Source organism: Acomys minous (assembly GCF_964271855.1).
Source record: "Acomys minous genome assembly, chromosome: 8".
NCBI classification, from domain to species: Eukaryota; Metazoa; Chordata; class Mammalia; order Rodentia; family Muridae; genus Acomys; species Acomys minous.
Window position 1 is genome coordinate 122800100 of NC_140489.1, and position 21368 is coordinate 122821467.

The 21368-nt window shown below is 35.7% G+C and overlaps 1 protein-coding gene across 32 annotated transcripts in view; it reads right to left on the reverse strand.

The window, feature by feature from the left end:
* Positions 1-21368, reverse strand: part of NRXN1 (neurexin 1) — a 1076640-nt gene that overhangs the window by 598752 nt on the left and 456520 nt on the right. For all 32 annotated transcript variants that reach the window (XM_084793840.1, XM_084793855.1, XM_084793827.1 and 29 more), the window contains one exon: positions 8337-8775. In XM_084793840.1, coding sequence (XP_084649966.1) covers positions 8337-8775 — 439 coding nt within the window. The remainder of the gene's footprint in view (positions 1-8336; positions 8776-21368) is intronic.

Here is a 21368-nt window from a genome sequence, read left to right on the forward strand (position 1 = left end):
CATGGTTTACTCTTACACCTATAGGGAACTCTTACACCCAGTGCACACACATACCCATACCAAATGCACACACACATACACACACCACACATATAGGCACACACAAAACACACCATACACACACATCTCACGCAAGTGTGTGTGCGCATGCACACACACACACACACACACACACACACACACACACACACACACTGAAACAAAACATTAACAAAAATGTTGAATTCTATTGCATCTCATTACCCTGGTATTTGTTGTATTATATTCAGTTGCTAAAACAAATGCTGGATCATCAACTGAATTTTAGAATGAATGAGTTGGAAACACAGTTCAGAAAAACCTGCTTGTGAGACTATCATTGAGTATCTTCTCCACATTCTTCTTTTCCTTTGAATATTGATTTTTGAGTTCCCAGGGAATAGACACACAATGAATATGAGAGAAAAAAATAGAAGGGGACAATTCCATCTCTATGAAAAAATAATCCAATGTGTGGAATGTTAATTGGTCCAGGTTCAAGCAGAAAAGAGATAATGGGCAAATATGTGCACTGGATGTTCACTGAGCATTCTACAATCAAAATCCTGTATGACTAAAAACCAAAACCAGTCTATTCTATGCAAGGTCAATCTATATGGCCTCATATATCAGGAATATCTCTGAAAGACATAGTAAGGAAACAGAAAGCATAGATGTTGAGTTGAAAAGAATTATTTGTATATTTTGAATTTTTTTTGAACGATTAAAATTGTGAAATTGAAATTAAAGTTGTAAATTAAAAACAGATTCCATTGCTGGGGCAAAAGCTCAAATAGATGTTTGCACATGTTTGCACAATTTACACATGTGTGAAGGCCACTGAAGTAGACAGATATGTTTTCTCAGTTGTGAAACCTCTTAATGACTTCACTATAGATATGAATCAAGGAGCTAAACAACAGAATCATCACAGAATTCAAATTAGTTTAAGCCATTTCAGCAAATCCATCATATGAGCACAGGAAAATTGAAATACAAAAGTCCTTGAGTGTTACGCAATCTATGGTATTCTTCCACAATAATTGCACTAGAGGTGTCTAGTACATCAAATCAATAGTTTACAGAAATACTATCATATGCCAGTAATTGAAACTTGTGGAAGGTGGCCACATATAAGGATTTATTTTGACAAGAGCTTCATGACTCAGTACATAAGAACCCAAAGCACTCAGTTCTTGAAAAATCACAACTGCAGCTTATTACTGGGATATGTGTATATTACAGCAGCATAATGTGCAAAACATATTCATGACATTGGCGTTTAAGCCTGATGGTCTAATAGCATAGGAGAAGGGATTAAAAGTCAGCCAGTCAATAAAGTAATATTTATATAAGAATATCCCAAAGCTTAAGGGAAAATTCATTTTTCATGTAACTTGTACATAAATAAAAAAATCTGCTGAAAGCAGCTTTTTGTTATAAAAGTGATCATCAACTTTGTAATTTTGTATGGTTTTCATAATTTTCTATTTGCTTTCTCTCTTATTTATATTTTTCTTGGCTATTGTATTTCCATAATTAGCCTATAGGGTGAATAGAAACAGATGAAGGAGGTGAGATTTTAAATATGCTAATGCAGTCTCAAGTTTTAAATTACTATAAAAGTTTAAATTGCTAGAAGGAAGGGTTAGTAAATAACATTCCATGGCAGAAAATGCTTTTGTCTGGCAGGAGGAAACTGATATTCAAGGTCCAGATTTTCACGTAACTAGCTGGCAAATTTAGCTAAATAGTTTGATTCATAAGCCTCCCCGTAGGCTTTATGGAAACTACGAGGTTTGACAAGATTATCACTAAAGGTTCATTCTGAGTAATTAACAGAATACCTGCATCATATAGCTTGAAGTTAATGTTAATCCTATCTTTCTGTAATTGAATAACAAAAGACTTGGATTTTTAAAAATTATAAATTTTCCAAATCTACTCTAGTAATAAACCCAAACTTGGTAATAAGTGACAAAACCCTAAGTTATTACCCACAGGTATTTGGGGGAGGACCATGGCTGGTGAGGGCAGTTTTATATTTGTTTATGGTTTTCTGAAGCTTTTAATGTCACCACATGAAGGATGTAGATAAATAACTAAAATGTTGGAAAATTTTTTAAAAAATCATCTTAACTGTCTTTTTTAAACATTTTTTAAAATTTTACTTGAATTTACCTTTGATCTGTGGACTTAAGGAATAAGACATGTATATAAAAAAAATTAGAACAAATGTTTGAAAGCCTAATACCTAGTAAAGGGAGAGAAAGAGCAGATGGGGCACACATATAGGACAGGTGAGAATGGCAGTTGAAACACTGGCGAACAAAACTAGCCTGCTCGTACCTCTCAAACTGAAAATAAAATGAAGTAGCTATGTCAGCTCTCAGCTTAGGAGATAGGGAATTTCCTGACAAACTTCAGTAACTCTCCCTGCGGGTGCCGCACAAAACCTGAGCAACTGCTGCAAAGCAGCATTCAGTTGCTGTGGAGTGTTACTTGGCTGGTGTTGACAGCTTTCTGACACTGGGCATGCTCACTCTAAGTGGATTCACATCTGAATAGGCTTGGTAAGAATGAATCCTTTTATTTGCTTGCTAGCGTATTCATAACATACAGCATGCTCTATTATATACATCCACGCAGGGGTGAAAGTGTTCAAGCAGCTCAACTGTACGTCAATCATAAGTTGCCACACACTTCCTTCACCATCACGTTCCATCTCAATAGTGGCCTAAAATGAGCCAAATAAGGAAAGCTTATTAGAAAAGAAAATGTATATTTATATTGGCCTAGGGTGGCTTGACACCCTCATCTCAGATGCAGATCTCAGATGTGCATCCTCCATCTTCACAGTGAGAAGACACACTCAGGTGCCTGGAGCAGCAGTCAGATGGTTACTGCCAATGTTGGCTCCTGTGTTTAGACTTGTGAATATAAATGAAGCCATGAAGGCCTGCGGTTCTAGGCAGCTGTGCTGCGAAGCTTCCCTTCCAACTGCAGGCCATTTCACTCCCAGAAAACACACGCTATTGCTCAGACATTCTTGAATCAAAAAGACCTGATGAAAATCAAATTAATCAAGTAGGCTGAGCATTATGTTTACAGTGCAACAGCAAATGAATAAATATGTACACAATTGCAACAATCGAAGATTTATTTACAAAGCAAAAATGTGTAGAGGAAATATAAATGATTTTGTGTCTTTAAACCTACTGTAGTAAGTAAATATAAACATCAGTTTCGTGAAATTTGATATAAAGTTAAATGGGAAATTGATCCTATTTGACTAAATAGTGGATAAATGACTGATCACATAATTTTTTTATTCCCACTGATGGATAGTGGTTTATGAGCACAACTATAAGATTCAGGATATTAATGTAATTTACTAAAAATGATCTCAATGTGTGCATCAAGCTGGTCAGCAGAGTCATGGGGGAACACTTACAAGTTAGAGGGCAAACAGGTTCCCCTCAAGACATAAACAATCTCATTGTTGTTCAAGTAGAGCTACCTCGTGTGTCAATTCACAGATGGCATACGCATAAACCAGAGCTAGTAACAGATAGCACATTGAACAGTGATTACTGCAAACCCTTAATTATGTACTCTGGAGATCGACTGTGCCTTTCCCACTATAATTTTTAGTTCTTATACTAGAACTCTATGACTTCAATTCAAATCTCAATGGCTTCTTAGCTGTTAAATGCAGGCTTACCCGTGAATAACCGTGGATACAATCTGCTATGCCCTGCTGTACACAAGCTGAACTTGACAAGAATAATGAGTTTTCTCTTTATTTCAATGTCTAATGATAGTTTGCAAAAAGAAGAAAATATGACAGGCAGTCTGCTATAAAAATTCTTGAGAGGGCATTCTTGACTGAGCCAAAGCATTTAACATGAATTTAAACAATATCCTTGGCCTAAAAAAAGTCATTAGCCTTATCCTAATTGTAGAACAATCCATACTTCAGCTAAATAACTGGGCGGTTGTTTGTTGTCACAGTTGGTACCAACTGAGAGAGAATAGGGAAGGCCGGAAAGGGAGGAGGGATGGCAAAGATACATTCTGCAAAGGAGGCAAGAATATGAGCTTTGGCAGTGCTTTGATTCTAGCACCAAAGATACGCATAGAGGATAACTGCTTTTCTAGGATGTAAGTTGTCCACTGAGATCCACTCAGTCATGCTTGCATGTTGCGTGGCTCCTCCTTTGCCATTTAATTTCAGGGTTTGATGTGGTCATCTGCAGATAACTCAGCCATTTCCCCTCCTATGTCAGTAATTATAAACTCTGTATGCATACATTGCCTAGAGACACCGCTGTGGTCAAGTCATATAGAAATTGGGGGATTAAAGTGTGTGGTTCTTTCTTACAATTTGAAATGGAAGGTATATAATACGTTGGTAAAAACTCAGAATAAATGTTTCCCATTAATTGTTTGTGCTTGCCACACTTAGATGGTTCTGCTTGAACAACGTTTAGGTGCATTCTCTGTTCAGGTCACGAAGTGAACTTAACTCTATAGTTGTAAATGTCCCTCCCACATTTCGCAGCCTACTGGCTTGTTGCACAAATTGAGATTATTTTTAGTAAATTTTATTAATACCTTATGTCTTATAGCTGTGCTCATAAACCACTACCCATAATGAAATTCTATAAAAATATGCAAATGAAGGCAGAATTCTTTATCCCCTAAGGGACTCACATACCCCTTCTAGTGAGCAGAGCACGCAAAGATGGACAACCAGGAAGATGGTGGCCCAAGTGATTATCTTCCTTGTCACCTACAGCTGCCTGGCTCAGTACTTGGGGAGATGATATCTTCCTACTTGGCTAATTTCCTTCTAGCTGCGTGTTTGCTTAGCAATATAGGGATCATGTGAACACGCAGAACTTGAAGTCCTATTCTCATCAAAGCTTGTCCTTCCTGTACCAGGATTGCAAGGCTATCTAACAATGATTGACTTCTCTGTTTAAATTAAATTGAATTATTTCACATGGCAGGGCCCGGAAGTTCTCACTGTCTTTACAAAAGGGTAGTGCCTGCTATTCTTTATTACGCAAATGGCTTTCAAGAAGACAGTTAAATAAAATTATAAATTTAAAGAAATTTCATTTACAAAAAATTGCAACTATTCCTCAAATGTAAAAATGATTATCTTTTTTTCTTTTAGTTTTCTTTTTTTTTTCTTCTTTATTAATTTATTCTTGTTACATCTCAATGGTTATCCCATCCCTTGTATCCTCCCATTCTTCCCTCCTTCCCATTTTCCCCTTATTCCCCTCCCCTATGACTGTTCCTGAGGGGGATCTCCCCCTGTATATGTTCATAGGGTATCAAGTCTCTTCTTGGTAACCTGCTGTCCTTCCTCTGAGTGCCACCAGGCCTCCCCCTCCAGGGGACATGGTCAAAGGTGAGGCACCAGAGTATGTGAGAAAGTAATAAAAATGATTATCTTTTAAGGAGGTTTTTTTGACAGTTGTTAATCTGTGTGTTTGTGTATGTGGTGGGGAGACAAACATACACACAGAGAAACAGAAACAGAGAGAGAGAGAGAGAGAGAGAGAGAGAGACAGAGACAGAGACAGAGACAGAGACAGAGACAGAGACAGAGAGGGAGGGAGAATGAGAACAACTATTATGGTCTATAAATTTAGAACTGTGAATATAGAAACTAAATATACTTATTCTTAAATGAGTTTGCTTTATAAACTGCTTTGGAAATATCCAATTTTCAGTTATGTTCACTATTATGACATCAAATAGCTGGCATTGTTGTACTTATTTAGTGTATAAGACAAATTCATCAGTTGCTGAAATAGTACCTCAGAGGCTTGGGTCTCTCTACTTAACAACCAAAATAATATGGGAATTCACTTGCGAAGGCAGCATACACTATCTTGTTGAAATAGCCATATTATTTCTCCTTCTGATATGGAACATCATTTCCATAGAACCACTGAGCATAATTGATATGACAATGGGCTAATTTACCTCTTAGATTCCATGTTTCTTGGTTTGAATTCAGCTACAAATGCTTACATGTCAACAGTAAAATTCAGAACACTCCTTGGGTAAAATGCAAATTTAAAAGGCAGGTCTGTTCCAGTTCAGTGCAGTGTGCAAATATAGAGCTTAATTAAAATACTATATATAAAATATTAACAGCTGCAACTATTAAAATGACATTAAGTTCCCTTGAGCGAGACTCACATAATGTGAGCTACCTTCTTCAATCTGTTGAAGGGCAGAATTTGGCTTTGGTTTTCACATTGTTTGTTCCAATTCACTTATTTGAGATTTTAATCACATAAAAGTAATATGCCATGAAAATACCAACAAGCATAGTAACTTCCATCTCTCCATTGTATTCCAACAAAAATATCATGATTTAATTGTTTTTTCAATTTAAAGATAAAACTTAGGAAATGTTTCTATTCATTGAATATAAAATTGAGCTTTGTAAATAAGAATAGATGTTTTCTATTTTTGGTATTCTCCAATGAAAATTTAAAGATAGCAGTTAATAAGTGGTCAGTAATGATGATAAAAAAGGAGGTCAGGCACAAAATATTAGATGTCCTCTGCCTTGATAATTATGATAGTTTTAATAATTGATATGATTATAATGGACTCCATTGAAAAGTTCATTGTTTTTTTCCCTTTAGGTGCATGTTTCTATGTGTTCATATGACATGTGAATGTATGTGTGTGTGTATACATCTATAAACACATACATAAATCATATTTTAAAAAGACTGAAAATAGGTATGTAAAACATAAGTCTCTTATCAAATGAGTACTAGAGACTTTGGCATTCTTGTATTCCTTGGTATTTACTAATAATTTGATATTAATCAGGCATTATTTTCATATTGTTATCTCAGTTCTAGATAAACAAAGAATATCTGACCTGAGGTTTGCTGTTTTTTAGTTTTCTGAATCTCCAAAGAACGAAAAGGTACTGTGATTTGTTTTATTTTATTGTTACATGAGTCAAATTTATGTTATAAAATATAAGTCAAATTTCTGTCTTCTTCAAAGTCATATTTAGACTTTCATTCTACATATACATTTAGTTCTAATAGGATCTAAAATTCAATAGTCCAAAGCCTTAGGTCATGGCATGTTCCCACATTGATTATAACTGTTTTATTTGAAAGTTCCAGTGGATAAATTAAATCTTATCTCTTCCAAAGTGTTTGTTACTGTTTTCTGTATTCCAGTCAGCAGAGATTTCTTAGTTTACATCAGAAACACAGAGGTGAAGCCAATTCCTGACTTTTTTAGGGTAATAACATTTCGGAAGTAAAATTTCTCAAAACAGGAAAATCAGAAATAGATTTTCTGAGACATGTTGAGGTCAGAGCACTGGCTTATGAATTCCACTTATTCTGTATCAGTGATCCCAGCTCTTTCTTCTCACTTTCCTTACTTTACAGATCTTCACTTCATTGTATAAAAAATGTATCACTCTGGTTGATTTTTTAAAAATTTCTTCAAAGTTCACACTATACAAACTCTAATCTCTTTAAGCAACTTTTAAAGTATAGTGAAAATATTATTACTTGAAAGAAAATTTCCCTGCTACCCTCTTAAAGGAATACAGGTCAGAAAATGAAACCAGGGGTAACACCCACTGTTGGAATTTCAAACATCTTTTTTATAAGTTGGTTAAGAAGTAAATTTCAATGTCACCACATTTACTGAAGTGTTGTACCACAAATCATTCCACAACACTATTAAACTTTCATTCATGGATCATTTTTTCTACATTTTATAATTGCATGCTCAGATACCTTCAAACATCTAATACCATCAAAACATAGCTAAGTCTATAAGAACTCTAGAGGAAGGATAGCAGGCTACCAAGAAGAGACTTGATACCCTATGAGCATATAAAGGGGGATGAAGTCCCCCTCAGGCATAGTCATAGGGAAGGGGAATAAGGGGAAAATGGGAGGGAGGGAAGAATGGGAGGATACAAAGGATGGGATAACCATTGAGATGTAACAAGAATAAATTTATATATATATATGAACTCTAATTTCTGCTATCTGAAATTTCAAGATAAAATTTACTTCAAGATCTAGTATTCATGCCTAAAAAGTTTGCCTAAGACACTGAAGGCAGTTACTAATTTGAGTTTTGATACTGAAATGTTATGATTAAGTGGGCTCTTTCTGATTTTTACAAGAGGTAAAGCAGAAACAGTCTTTTCTTAATGCAGCAAATCTAAGAGACCTTAGTGGTAATGACGGAGACTGGGAGGAAAGTTCCAATAACACAGTCAAATATTAAATTACCTGACCGTCCATCCCGCTGGAAATCCACGTGATACCATTCTCCATCATTCACTTTCTTCTGCAGGGCTTTTATTTTTATAGTACCTGAACCCATGTCTAAGAGGAGGTACAGGTGGCCATCCAGCATTTCAATAGCAAAAAAGTCCACCTTAATCATCTGTGGGTGCTTGGCATCCTTTTGATGTCTTGGCTTGCCATGGCTAAACAAGATGAGGCCATTTGGCTCCGTTGTACGGAAATCAAATGATATGGAGCCTGTTTTCTTTGCATTCCATTTAGGCAAAGAAATGAAAGATTCTGGAGTTTCAAAAGTTATTGGGTCCAAGGTTGCCACATTTTCACACTTAAATGCCACCACTCCATGGATCTTCATCTTAGGGTCTCCTTGCTTGGCAAGTCGAGATAACTCCAGCCTTACATCATTGTTTTTATATACAACCTGTGGGCAAAGAACAGCAGTGAGAATCTGGACTTCATATTTGAATATATGTAACTTGTCTTCAGTTCATGGAATCTTCAAGTTGACCATGAAAAACTACAAAATATTAGTTTATCTTCTTTTATAAGTTTTTTCAAACAGATAAATTTCAACTAACAAAACAAAACAAAAATATAATTTAATTTTTTTTACCCAAACTGGGAGATATGTAGATATAGATATAGATATATACATTATGTATCTTTCCTTTGCAAAAATAATTGCAAGAAGTTGATGTGCTAAAATTCCTCCAAATCCCTACTATAACTGAGATGCCAAACTACTGTCTTACATTGTGCTACATTAATAACTGTGTGATGCTAGGGTACGTAAAACTACTATATGTTCAGCAGCCCTTACTAATCTAGTCAATCTGTGGTCCTGGTACTTTACTTTTAATTTAGGCCAAGTAACAGAGTAAGGTAGTTCTGGTGCCCAGGAATATTCATAGGGCTTTTTGGTACCAAATATAATACTGAGTAAACTAAGTGGAAGACACTTAATACCATACTTCTGCCCTTACATTGGATTTTGAAAACTTGTAAGTATTTTGATATAAAGATAAAGAATAGCAGGCTACCAAGAAGAGATTTGATGCCCTATGAGCATCTACAGGGGGAGGAGGCCCCCCTTAGTCACAGTCATAGAGGAGGGGAGTAAGGGGAAAATGGGAGAGATGAATGGGAGGATACAATGGGTGGGATAACAATTTAGATGTAATATGAATAAATTAATAAAATATATTTTTAAAAAGATAAAGAATCATATATTTTCTTTACAGAATGCATATGGTAGATAATCAGATTTATACAATATACACCTTATACTGACATAAGGGTGAATTAGTTATTTATATAAAGATAGGTATAAATACATCTAAGGCACTGAAAATTTCAAAGAAACCAATATTAGTAGGTTCTAAATGCATTTATTCACAAATAATAAAACCAACCAGACCAACTCAGTATTTCCTTCAAAGGCATGGCCAGCTGAAGTAAGATGGATGATGAGCTTAGCTTTTCTTGTCAGCGAATAAGAGTTCAAGCTCCAGAATCAGCTTCCAGAGTTCAAATTCAGATGTGAGCATGACAAAGAGTATGAACTCTATAAGCTTCCTTTTTCTCCCTTCAAGGAGGTAAAAGACCATGGGATGATTGTAATGATTAAATAAGTAAATGCACATAAGTGAGAAAATCCTTATAAAGGGAAGGCAATGTCAACTGCGTTATAAGACTTAGATACCAGCAATTATAGCTACTACATGAGAATAGATAGCTATCTCTTTGTCATATCTGAAAATTTACTTCTACAATTTTTCTGTTAGAAAAACGTTAGGAAATGAAATCACACACATAATTAGCTTTTGTATTTGATTTTCCTCAAATAAATAAGTGACATCTTTTCACTGCCAAGCCTGTGGACTCTGTTTTCTTTTATCTTCAGGATAGATTACTATAAAGCACAAGATATCCTTTATTCTTTGAATAAATATGTGCAGTGGCTTAACACATATCTACTGACAACAAAAGAAGAGAAAAATGAATCTGAGCAATCACAAAGAGGAATTACACTAATTCTTAAGAATATTGTCTTGAAAAGAGAAAGCACTAATACGCCTCAGGGAAGTTGATTTAGGATTGTCTTTCTTTGGAGATCTTTAGCAGTGGAGAAAATGTTTTTTTCTGGGTGATTTTCAAAGCTTTCATCATGACTTTAGTGCTACTCAGCTTGCCAATTTTTTATCATTCCTCGTGGTTTATATGTTAGTGTTTAGAGATAATTGGTGCATTCATTAAGACTGAGTCATTTTCTGAACTACAAGACACAGATGACTCAATTCATCAAATCTAACGTATTACCTGTAAACTCAAGCTCCTTTCATGGAAGTGGGCATTTCTGACATGAAGAAGTTCAGCTATGGGTAGTTATCTTAGCTCAGGAATTGGGCATCATCCATGAGAGTTTGAGGGTGTGGCATTAACAAATCTGTTAGCAAGCGTTCTAGCTGCCATCTTATAATTTTTTTGTAACTTAATAGTGAAAGCATTTGGGAAGATACTGGTCATATTGTTCAGAGTTAGGCCATAAAAACTACTCACCCACCAAGACACAGAATGAATTCCCACCTTGATCTACATTGTTGTTTAAGTAGGAATCTTGCTCACACATGCCTAATACTAAGTCGGTGCCTGGCACAGAAGATGCAGTCAGTGAATGTTTGCAAAGAGCCGAATCAAAATCTTCTCCACTCTGTCAAACCAAGTTCTCATGTCATAGGCTATTCTGGTTTGAATAGGTTTGGCCCACACACACTCATGTGTTTGAATGCTTGGCCCGTAGTGAGTTGCGTTATTAGGAGGTGTAACCTTGTTAGAGTAGGTGTGGTCTTGTTGGAGAAAGTGTATTACTGTGGGAGTTTATGCCCAGTGTGGCAAAAGATCTCCTTCTGCTGCCTGCTGATCAAAATGTAGAACTTGTAGGTTTCTAGGACCCTCTGGATCCTAGAACATTATGATAGGCAGATTTGGGCCGATGGGTCCCGCTCAAACTAAGGCACCAGGCAAGGACAATACAGGCGGTAAACTTTAAACCCCTACCCAGATCTAGCCAATGGTCAGAACATTCTCCATAGTTGAGTGGAGAGTGGGATATGACTTTCTCATGTACTGTGGTGCCTCACATTTGACCATGTCCCCTGGAGGGGGAGACCTGGTGGCACTCAGAGGAAGGACAGCAGGTTACCAAGAAGAGACTTGATACCCTATGAGCATATAGAGGGGGAGGTAATCCCCCTCAGGAACAGTCATAGGGGAGGGGAATAAGGGGAAATGGGAGGGAGGGAAGAATGGGAGGATACAAGGGATGGGATAACCATTGAGATGTAACCAGAATAAATTAATAAGAAAAAAAAAGAAAACCCAGTTATGTTTAAAAAAAAAAGATGTAGAACTCTCAGCTTCTCCAGCGCCATGTCTGCCCACACCCAGCCATGCTTTCCGCCACTGATGATAATAGACTAAGTCTCTGAAACAGTAAGCCAGCTCCAGTTAAATGTTTTCCTTTATAAGTTGCCGTGGTCATGGTGTCTGTTCAGAGCAATGAAACCCTAAGATATAGGCTTTATTAAAATATTGGAATTATAGTTTAGACATGAAAATAGAATATAGAAAAACGTGGGATTGCTGACCAACCTCAAAAAAGTATCATATTTTTAATGCATTTTTCTAAGGAGTGTTTAACCAGTTGTGGGTATCCTGTTTGTGAAGAAGTTGCCCTATACACTAGAAAAGATCATGTTCAAGTTCATTTTTCAGGATATGAGTTATTTCTACAGTGAATAATGCCCACATGAAAACTAGAGAGATGAAAATTTATTTTCTGAGTAGACCTGTATTGCTCATTTTTCCTAACCATTTTGTGTTCACTAAAAGGCTACTCTGGAAAACAGAAAAGCAATTTGAAGTGGGTGCACTCATTGCCCTCAGATTATCACAGCTCCTTCATCTGACCTACATTCCATAATTACTCTGTTTTTGCAAAGTTAGACTTACTCTTCTAATGAACCAACTCCGGTTCAATTAGACTAACAAGTGGCCGCGAGTATTCTAAGCCTTCTCAGAATTCAAGTGTGAGTTACTTTTGCTTTTCTGAAAGGACATGGTGTTTAATCATAGGATTATTTTACAATTGCTCATGGGATTGTTTCTTAAGTAGGAAGTTGAGTTCTACTTTTGAACAAATACACACACAAACGCACATATGTAATCTAACCTTTGGAAATACTAGTGAATATTCATTTAGATCTAGTTTCAGAATCAAGAGCTTGAGAGGATACTGATATATTTTTAAAGGAACTCAAAATGTTGAATTTCACTTTCCTGCTCCATTAGCTTCTATCTAAGCATAAAAAAGAGACAGATTAGATACAACTTTCAGACTTTGCTTTTTCTACTTTTTGGGTTCCTTTTCATTTAATATGCAATGCAATTTTAATTCACTGTTATTACATTATTACATGACATATGTGTAAATTCTTGGACAGTTTTTCCTCTTAGTGTATGTGATTTGAGCTAGAAATGAAAAACACACATTCCATTTGTCCTTCTGGCAGTTTCCAGTTGTTGTTTGTGATACTAGGATATTGTTCCCTATTTTGAAGAAGTTGTCAACACTAATCCACTACAAAAGAGAAAGTTCAGATCACTTTAATGTATACAGAGGTGCCTTGAGTGTTATGTTAAAGGTTCCTGCAAAGGCAACTCATAAGTAAAGTTTATAAAGGAGTAGGGGAATGGGAAATTAGTGTGGAAGCATTTCCCAGTCAGATAAGGACTTTTAAAAATAAGGATATACATCAGTTAAGAGATTTCAATGAGTTTCTTGAGTTTATTAACATGTATTAATGAAGTTTTCAAGAATACACTCTGACAGTGTGTAGTGTGGCAAAGGGAGATGTGCAGATGTTTGGCATTGTAATGGGTGGAGCCTACCCATAGGACACAATCACTTTTAAACCATCCTGGATTTTCATCACATACTTTTAATTTTCTTTTATCTTGGATCTCTCCATGCCTTCTCTTAGTACAACAGTGAATGTGTCTGAAACACAACCAAGAAATAGTAATGCCATTCCAAAACAGCAGGAAGTTTTGCTTGGTTGTTATAGTCCAAGAAATAGCTCAAGAAAGAAATTAAAATGTATCAAAACTCTCATATTGATTATTATTCATTTAGTATTTTAAATTTATGTTTTAATAATATGTTCAATTCAGGCAGATAACCATTTTTAGGCGCACACTAAAGTAAAATGCTAAAGAAAATGTAATCTCATTCATTCCCCTAAACATATACCCACTCCAGTAGAATATGGCCCACTAAGGATAGAACAGTTTAGTTTCTTTAAATATCTGTTCACAATATATATTATGAGTTTGTGCATACTATATATACTCAAATATAAAGTTTCTATAATACCAGATATAAACGTGTTTATACCAAATGTGTCAAAGTTGATATTACTGGTATTTCTAAAATATTCATATAGATTATAATATGTGATATATCTCTCAAAAATAAGTACCCAGACATGTTGGTATGTAGTCTTAATGTCAGCAATTTGGAGGCAGAGAAACTTGGATCTGTAAGAGTTTGAGGGTAGCCTGCTTTATATAGAGAGTTCCTGTCTCAAAAGAAAATGATAAGCATATAATATAGATTAAGGAATTCTGTGCATTTAACTACATATGCATAATGATATTTAATAACTTTAATAATTATCTAAGAATTCCTAGCTATAACACTCAAATCATCTTTTTTTTAAAATTGGATATTACAAAGGTCTTGAACTCACAGAAGAGTTTTGCATTTGTAAGGTTGGCACAATCCAAAGCTAGACTATAGTAAAAAGAGAAGAAGATTAAATAAAAGTAGAAAATTAAGTGAAGTGTGGTTGGTCCTAACACCCTAGCACAGAGGAGGCAGAGGAAGGAAGATTATTTTAAAAAAATCCAACCCAGCTTTGGCTGCATAATGTATTTCAGGCCAGGCAAATTGTATCTCATAACAAAACAAAGAAAGCAAGGACAAAGGTGGAAAGTCTACCACATTTTTTCAACGTTCCGACCACCATGGGGAGGCAATAAATAAAGCAAAGATAACTGATACCACTTTTCTTTAAGAGTCATAGTCACTGCCCTGACTTCTACCAACATCATTTATTCTGAACTCACTTCTTTAAAGAGGCAAAGGAATATTTCCTTGACATTAAAAGACCACAAGGTCAAGGAGACTGTGAAACACAGACTCTCACATTAATGAAGTGACTGTGACACCCATGTAGTTTTGTGTTTGTGGAGGTGACTAAGGAACAAATAGCAATGAGAAGGATAAGGCCGATAAATACAGTTCTCACATCAAGCAACCGAACACAAGGCTAAGAGAAAACACTCAACACCAAGACACTTATACTAGGGAGAGGAACATGGATTTCACAGATAGCTGTTTTTCCTGGAGGAGGAGATAATGGTTTTTTTGTTTTGTTTTGTTTTTTTGTTTGTTTGTTTTTACCACTAATCTAACTCTATTCAGAGGTAGACTGTAGACATAATCTCTAGCTAAATATCTCATTTTCTCCAACACAAAATAACAAAACTGGTTAGAAAACATAAAAACAGACTACAGTAACATTTATAAACAAAAGCTTGTGAAATTTAAATGAATACCAAAAGTTCCTGAGAATCTGAATAAGAAAAAAATCCACAGAACTCTTTTAAAGTGATGCAGAGAAACATTTTGTCTGAGACTCAGTTTAATGACCTAATGCATCCTATCCATAAATTAAAACAAAATAAAATTGTCAGTGCTTTGTCCTTCCTACATACAATAAACAAAGCCATGTGGACAACACTGGATGCTAGCTGATAAAAAGCCAACTTGGAAGTCAAGGCGTCCTGCCCCAGGGTAGTAAGTCCCTAGAAGGCAGCCTTCAGAGCTACTCTCAGTAAAGAGCACAAGAATCAGCACTAGCAAACTGTGATGTCTGTTTTTCTCACAGCAATGACTCCCTACTGTCTTTAGGAAAGTAATTTTAGAAAATTGACCTCCAATGTCTGTGATGCCGGGCTTGACACCGAGCTGCACCGTACTTAACCCAATGATGACCTATAGTCAAACACTGAATGAGTCACAGAGAAAGAACAAAATACAGTCATTACGTTTATTTTGAAAGCAGGAGATGAAGAAATGTTTAGTAGTAGTCTCTCATGAAACTGTAGAAATAATACACCATAATTAAGGTTTAAGGTTTTTGTTCCAAAGCTGCAGCTGTGACTCAAAGGAGTAAGGCCTGGTGAATTTATTCAAAAAATGGTTAATCTGTCAGTCTCAGTGAAGGAAAGATAACCATAATCATTACTAACATGGTAAAAAAACAAAACAAAACAAAATCTCCCAATATCCAGTGTAATTTCTTTGAACAGAAAATATTGAGAAAAAATGTCTTGTGTAGATTAACAAATAAAAACTAATTTTGCAATCTTACCTGCATGAGGTCAATGTACTTTCTTCTAGAATACAATTTTATATTTTTTCAAGGAAGTGTCCATAATTATAAATACAAAACATATAATTTAGATTGTGTTTATATATTTACTAGTCACATATGCATCCTGTATGTATACATATTATACATTATAAAATAAATTTCTATTTATTATAAAGTGTTTCTTTTCCCTGCTGCAATGATACAGTGAGTGTTGCTTGGGATATACCAAGGTTCTGACATGTTAAATAATCATTTTCCCAGCATGTTTATCCTCTTACCATTTTAATCTTATAAAATATTATTATTTTGATATAAAATATTTGTTACTTGATTATACGTACGTGTATGTGTATTTGAGTGTAAAGCCTTATTTTAAGTAGATCTGAAATGTGTTTGAAATAAGCATTTAGAGGCTGGCTTTGCTGAAAAGAACTGAGTCCTATTCTAGGCCACAGAGTAACTAAAGGCAGAATAAAAGCCTTACATTTGTGCCTTCATTTGGCACTGGCTCCTTGCGGGGTCACCTGCTTGCTTCTGCCAATGGAGATAATTATCAATCAGAGTGTACCTTCAGCCCTCCTTTTAGCCAAAGGTACAGAGAACTCACTGTATGAGACAGCACTCATTCTGTGTTCTAGGAACAACAGAACATCCAAAATAGTGACTGGGCATGAGCTTTCCAGGTGAGGGCAGTTATTTAAGATGGAGACACTGTACCATCTTAAATACATGTGAAAGTAATTCTCTCTTGACAGCTAGATTGACACTTCACACCATGACAGTAATGCAGACTTTTGACCACTCGCAGAGCTAAGAAAAGGATCAACAAGTCCGTACGCATCTATGTGAGAACTGCTTTAATTAAGGGAGTAGCCTCTTACACAAATTCTTTCTCTATTTAAGTTTAAAACTCAGGTCAGAATCCTGGTGGGTGGGCTTGGGGATCTTTAGAAGCCTTGGCACATCTGTTTTATTCTGTCGGTTATTTGACTATCTTCTATTCCTTTGAATATCTTATCAGGGAGGCTGGCAAAAGCTAACTTGTTCGGGCTGCCATATTCTGTTCATTTATTCTTAACACTTCTTTTTTTTCTCTTTTTTTTTATTAATTTATTCTTGTTACATCTCAATGGTTATCCCATCCCTTGTATCCTCCCATTCTTCCCTCCCTCCCATTTTCCCCTTATTCCCCTCCCCTATGACTGTTCCTGAGGGGGATTACCTCCCCCTGTGTATGCTCATAGGATATCAAGTCTCTTCTTAGTAACCTGCTGTCCTTCCTCTGAGTGCCACCAGGTCTCCCTCTCCAGGGGACATGGTCAAAGGTCACTTCTGTTATACAATTTCTGCCTAAGGTGAAAAAATTTGCATCGATTCTTCCCATTCATGGTTACTTCTTGAAACCTACATAGTTTTTTAATATGTCTTTTTGCTATTAATTTTTAATGATCACCACACAGGATGCTTACATACACAAGATTCCATGAGCGTTTTCTTTTGTCCCACTGAGCTATTTCTTCTTGGATCAGATCCACACCACTTATTTATGAGTTATTTATATCATAATATTAAATATATAAGTTTATAATATATTCTACTGTCTTCCAAGCAATTTATGTTAGTAGTTAGTGTGCATACATAATGGCACAAAGAGGTTTATATTTTTTCTGTGGACAAGATAAATGCTTGTAATGGTATTTGCAACTAGTAAACATTTGTAACTATTCAAGTGTATTTGATCTTTACAACCTACATATAGCAAGTTATACAATAAAATTCACTTAAAAGGAACTTTTTCCATTTTAATATTATAATTAAAATATTCTCCTTTAAAGAAACTTTTATTTTTACTTAATATTTTTATTTGAGAGTTTTTTTATTTTCTTGAGTCTCATTTTATATCCTCACTTGGCCCTGAACTCAAGATCTCCCTGCATTTGTTTCCTGAGTACTGGGATTCTAGGCTTAGAACACTACATCAATCCTTAAAGGGAATCACACACAAGGAAATCACATCTTGCTTAGAATTATAGTAAACTTATTGGGAATTACAATCTATAAAAGAGTATGCTTTACATTTTATTGTTTTTGGGCATCTGCCTTCATGCTGGAAAATATTTTACTAGTTGGAGGCCAGATAAACAACTATAGATGGAAACAAGTGAGAAAATTGAAGACACAAATGCAGTTGTAAGCATGTTCACAATAATCTAGCAACCACAATGCCATGGAATCTTATTGCAGAAAGGTACCAGAAGTCGGTGCCTGTGAACTAGAGATGCTTTCAGACAGGATAAATTAATTTGAATAGCTTCTCATAGGAAGACAATGCCATTTGCCCAGGTCACAAATCTATTTCTTTGAGAGTCTTCAAGTTGTGAACACATGTGGTCTAAGTATTGTCACTGAGGACCTGGAACAGACCCTTATTAGTGTTCCTGCTATGGGGTGTTCTGTCTGGGTTTTCCTCTCATGGTAATTATCAGCACTAAAACTGGAAAGCTCTATTAAATTGCCTCAACTGTTACACATGGAATCTGATCATCTAAAGGCTAGATTATCTAAACTGTGAACATTCTGCCTGCATTGCTCGTTCAAACATCCACCTGGGCACCACCAAGCATACAGGAACAGCTGACATTTAAGACAGCCAGCAATGCTGTTTGTAGCACCTGCAACGAAAAGATTTTGCAAAGTAGACTTGTTCCTGGGGGATGGGCATGTAAATCTATGATTTAATATCACTTGATAGATAAAATACGAGATGTAAATTTTTAATATCGCTTCTCTCTCCTCTCTCTCTCTCTCTCTCTCCCTCTCTCTCTCCTCTCTCTCCAGATTCCCTTTGCAGCAGTTTTCCTATTTCTCAAGGATGATTTTTCAGTCTTCTTTGCAGTGTTAGTAAAACATATACATATATACTATGGGCTTGATTTTGGGTACCAAGCAAAGTGTTGTCATTATTGATAGCATTCTACTTTTAAAAGACCAAGGTCCTGGGAGAATTGGCTACTCTTCTGAGGTACCCAGGTTTCAGTGCCAGCACCCACATGGTATCTCACAATCATCTGTAATTCATACATCTTAAAACAAACACAATTAATGTGCAATGTTAAGATATTAAATGTATAAGTCAAGTATTCTATTTATCTACATAAAATGACTACTTTTGTAAAGAAAGAGCATGTCTCCCATAATTAATCATCATCAGATGTGAAAGTCTCCATGAATACTCCCCAAACTTCATTACTTTGTTTACCTTTATTTCTTTACCTTGCATTTTATGAATGATGTATTCTGTAGGACTCCATCAACTAAGCAAGGAATATTTAAGAAATATTTAGGTTAATCATTTAAAAGTTATCAAAGCATTTAAGGCCAAAATGAGGCAGCCTCTAAAATCTCATAAAGTTAATTGATACACCTAAGTCTGGTGGAAATGCATGCTCTATGGAGCTTGTGCTACAGTGAAAAATGCAGCTCTTTTAGGATTATTGAAAACTTAAATATATATATATATATATAATTGTTCATTTTTTTTCAGTCCAAATTCTTTAAAAAGTATGGAGACCGCAGGTTAGGAACGTTTATTTTTCAATTATGACTGTTAAGTACTAGGGTATTTCATTTTAATGCAATCTTTAATTACACCCTTTGGAAGGTCCCCAGTGCTTCCGATGTCAGATGGGGTGTGCCTTTTGCCAGAAGTTGCTTAGTTCACTGTTTATTTAATGAATGGGGTTTTATGTGCAGCTGAATTTCTCATGGCACATGTTAGAAAATCCTTGGCAGCATTTAAATTGGAGAACTGAGAAACATATTGGCTCTACGGAAGTTCAATCAGGTCCCAGGCAGAGCAGAGCTTTTGCCAAGGAAAATTCACTAAGCTGAAAAATACCACATCAAATGTGTGCACAATCCAGTGAACACTGAGCTTGGTGTCAAGATTAAATGAATATATATTTCATGTATTTAACATAGAACACAAATGGCAAAGGAGGAAAGGCTCTGTAAGTTTGGGGGAGAAGCAAATATGGAAGCCTCATGCTTTGGAGAAAGATGTATATGGTTTCTGGTTGCCTAGCTGACTAGATAAAAAAAAAAAGAGTCTCATGTAGTTCCACATGTCTCTTTATTTTGGAGATATATTTATAAGTTACTAAAATATATAATTTTACATTTTTAAAGTAAGAAATCAATCATAAGATGATTGGATATTGTGAAGTGACCATATATGTCACTGAGCAACTTAGACCCAATATGCAGATGGCTACATAGTCTCCAGTGCTCTGGCCAGATACTTATATGTAGTTTCCCATAAACTGTAGATACTATAGGTCCGTTTACTATATGTTTGGGAAGGGATATTCTATGACATGTCATCTGGGCTTCAAAAAGATCTAAGTTTATTAGAAGCTAGTTGTTTCATTCAGTGATATTCTACAATTAAGAGACATTAGAGTATGTATTTAATCACATATAAGTTAGAAAATATAATCATGAGAAGATATTATCAATTTTAAAAGGTAACAACATCTTACTTGTTTCTTATGGACACAGTGTTAATTATTATGTGGAGAGAGCCTTTTGGTTCTCTTGTCCCACAGTGACGAAGCATACATCTTCTCTTCAATAGGTTACCATCCACCAGCCTCTTCCATCTCTCTCTGTGTATCTCTTATCTTTCTCTCTCTGTCTCCCTGTTTGTCTGTCTTTGTCTTTCACTCTTCTCTTCATCTCTTCTCTCTTCTGTTTCTCTATCTCTCCATCCCTGTTTTTGTCCATGCACCCCCTCTCTGGAAGTACAGTTTCCTCACCAGGATTACTGTCACTTTCTTCAGCTCCAAATGCATCTTTGGCTCATTGCCTGCTCCTGCTTTCTTGAGTAGTCAGTGGCCCGATTGTCCACAGTGGTCCTATATATTTGAGGCCATTTAATTTCTTCATTTATTTACAAGCAACAAAATTGTGATTACCAGCTCATAAATGTTTACTGAGGGCTATCCTGGCCACAGCTCAGGTAGATGAGTAGATAGGTGTTCTCCACTCCAACCTTACACTTGGCAATATGCACTGGCTCTGTGCTGAACAAATTGTCAGCAGACAGTCTGTTGAAGTTGGCCATCTATGTTTGTTTTTCCCCCTTACTGCATCAATTTTACATCAAGCAGACAGTGTGAAAATAGAATATGAAATATAAACTTTGGCTGGCGTTTTGCCTGACATAATATTAGTGTGAGTCAATACAGCAAAGTACCCTACCATCATGAACCTCCCATGTGTTCCTAGCTTGTTGAGTTATATAATTTTTTCTATCCCTCAAAAGTATTATTTGGTAAAAAACAAATATATAGATATCTTACACAGATTACACAGGTGCTAGATGACCCACCAGATTCAGGACAGGTTTGAGATGGGTCAAGGGTAAGATAATTCCATTAAAAATATCAAGCATACTGAAAATCCAAAATTGTCAATGTGTTATTTTTTAAAAATTGAATGAGAAAAAGCC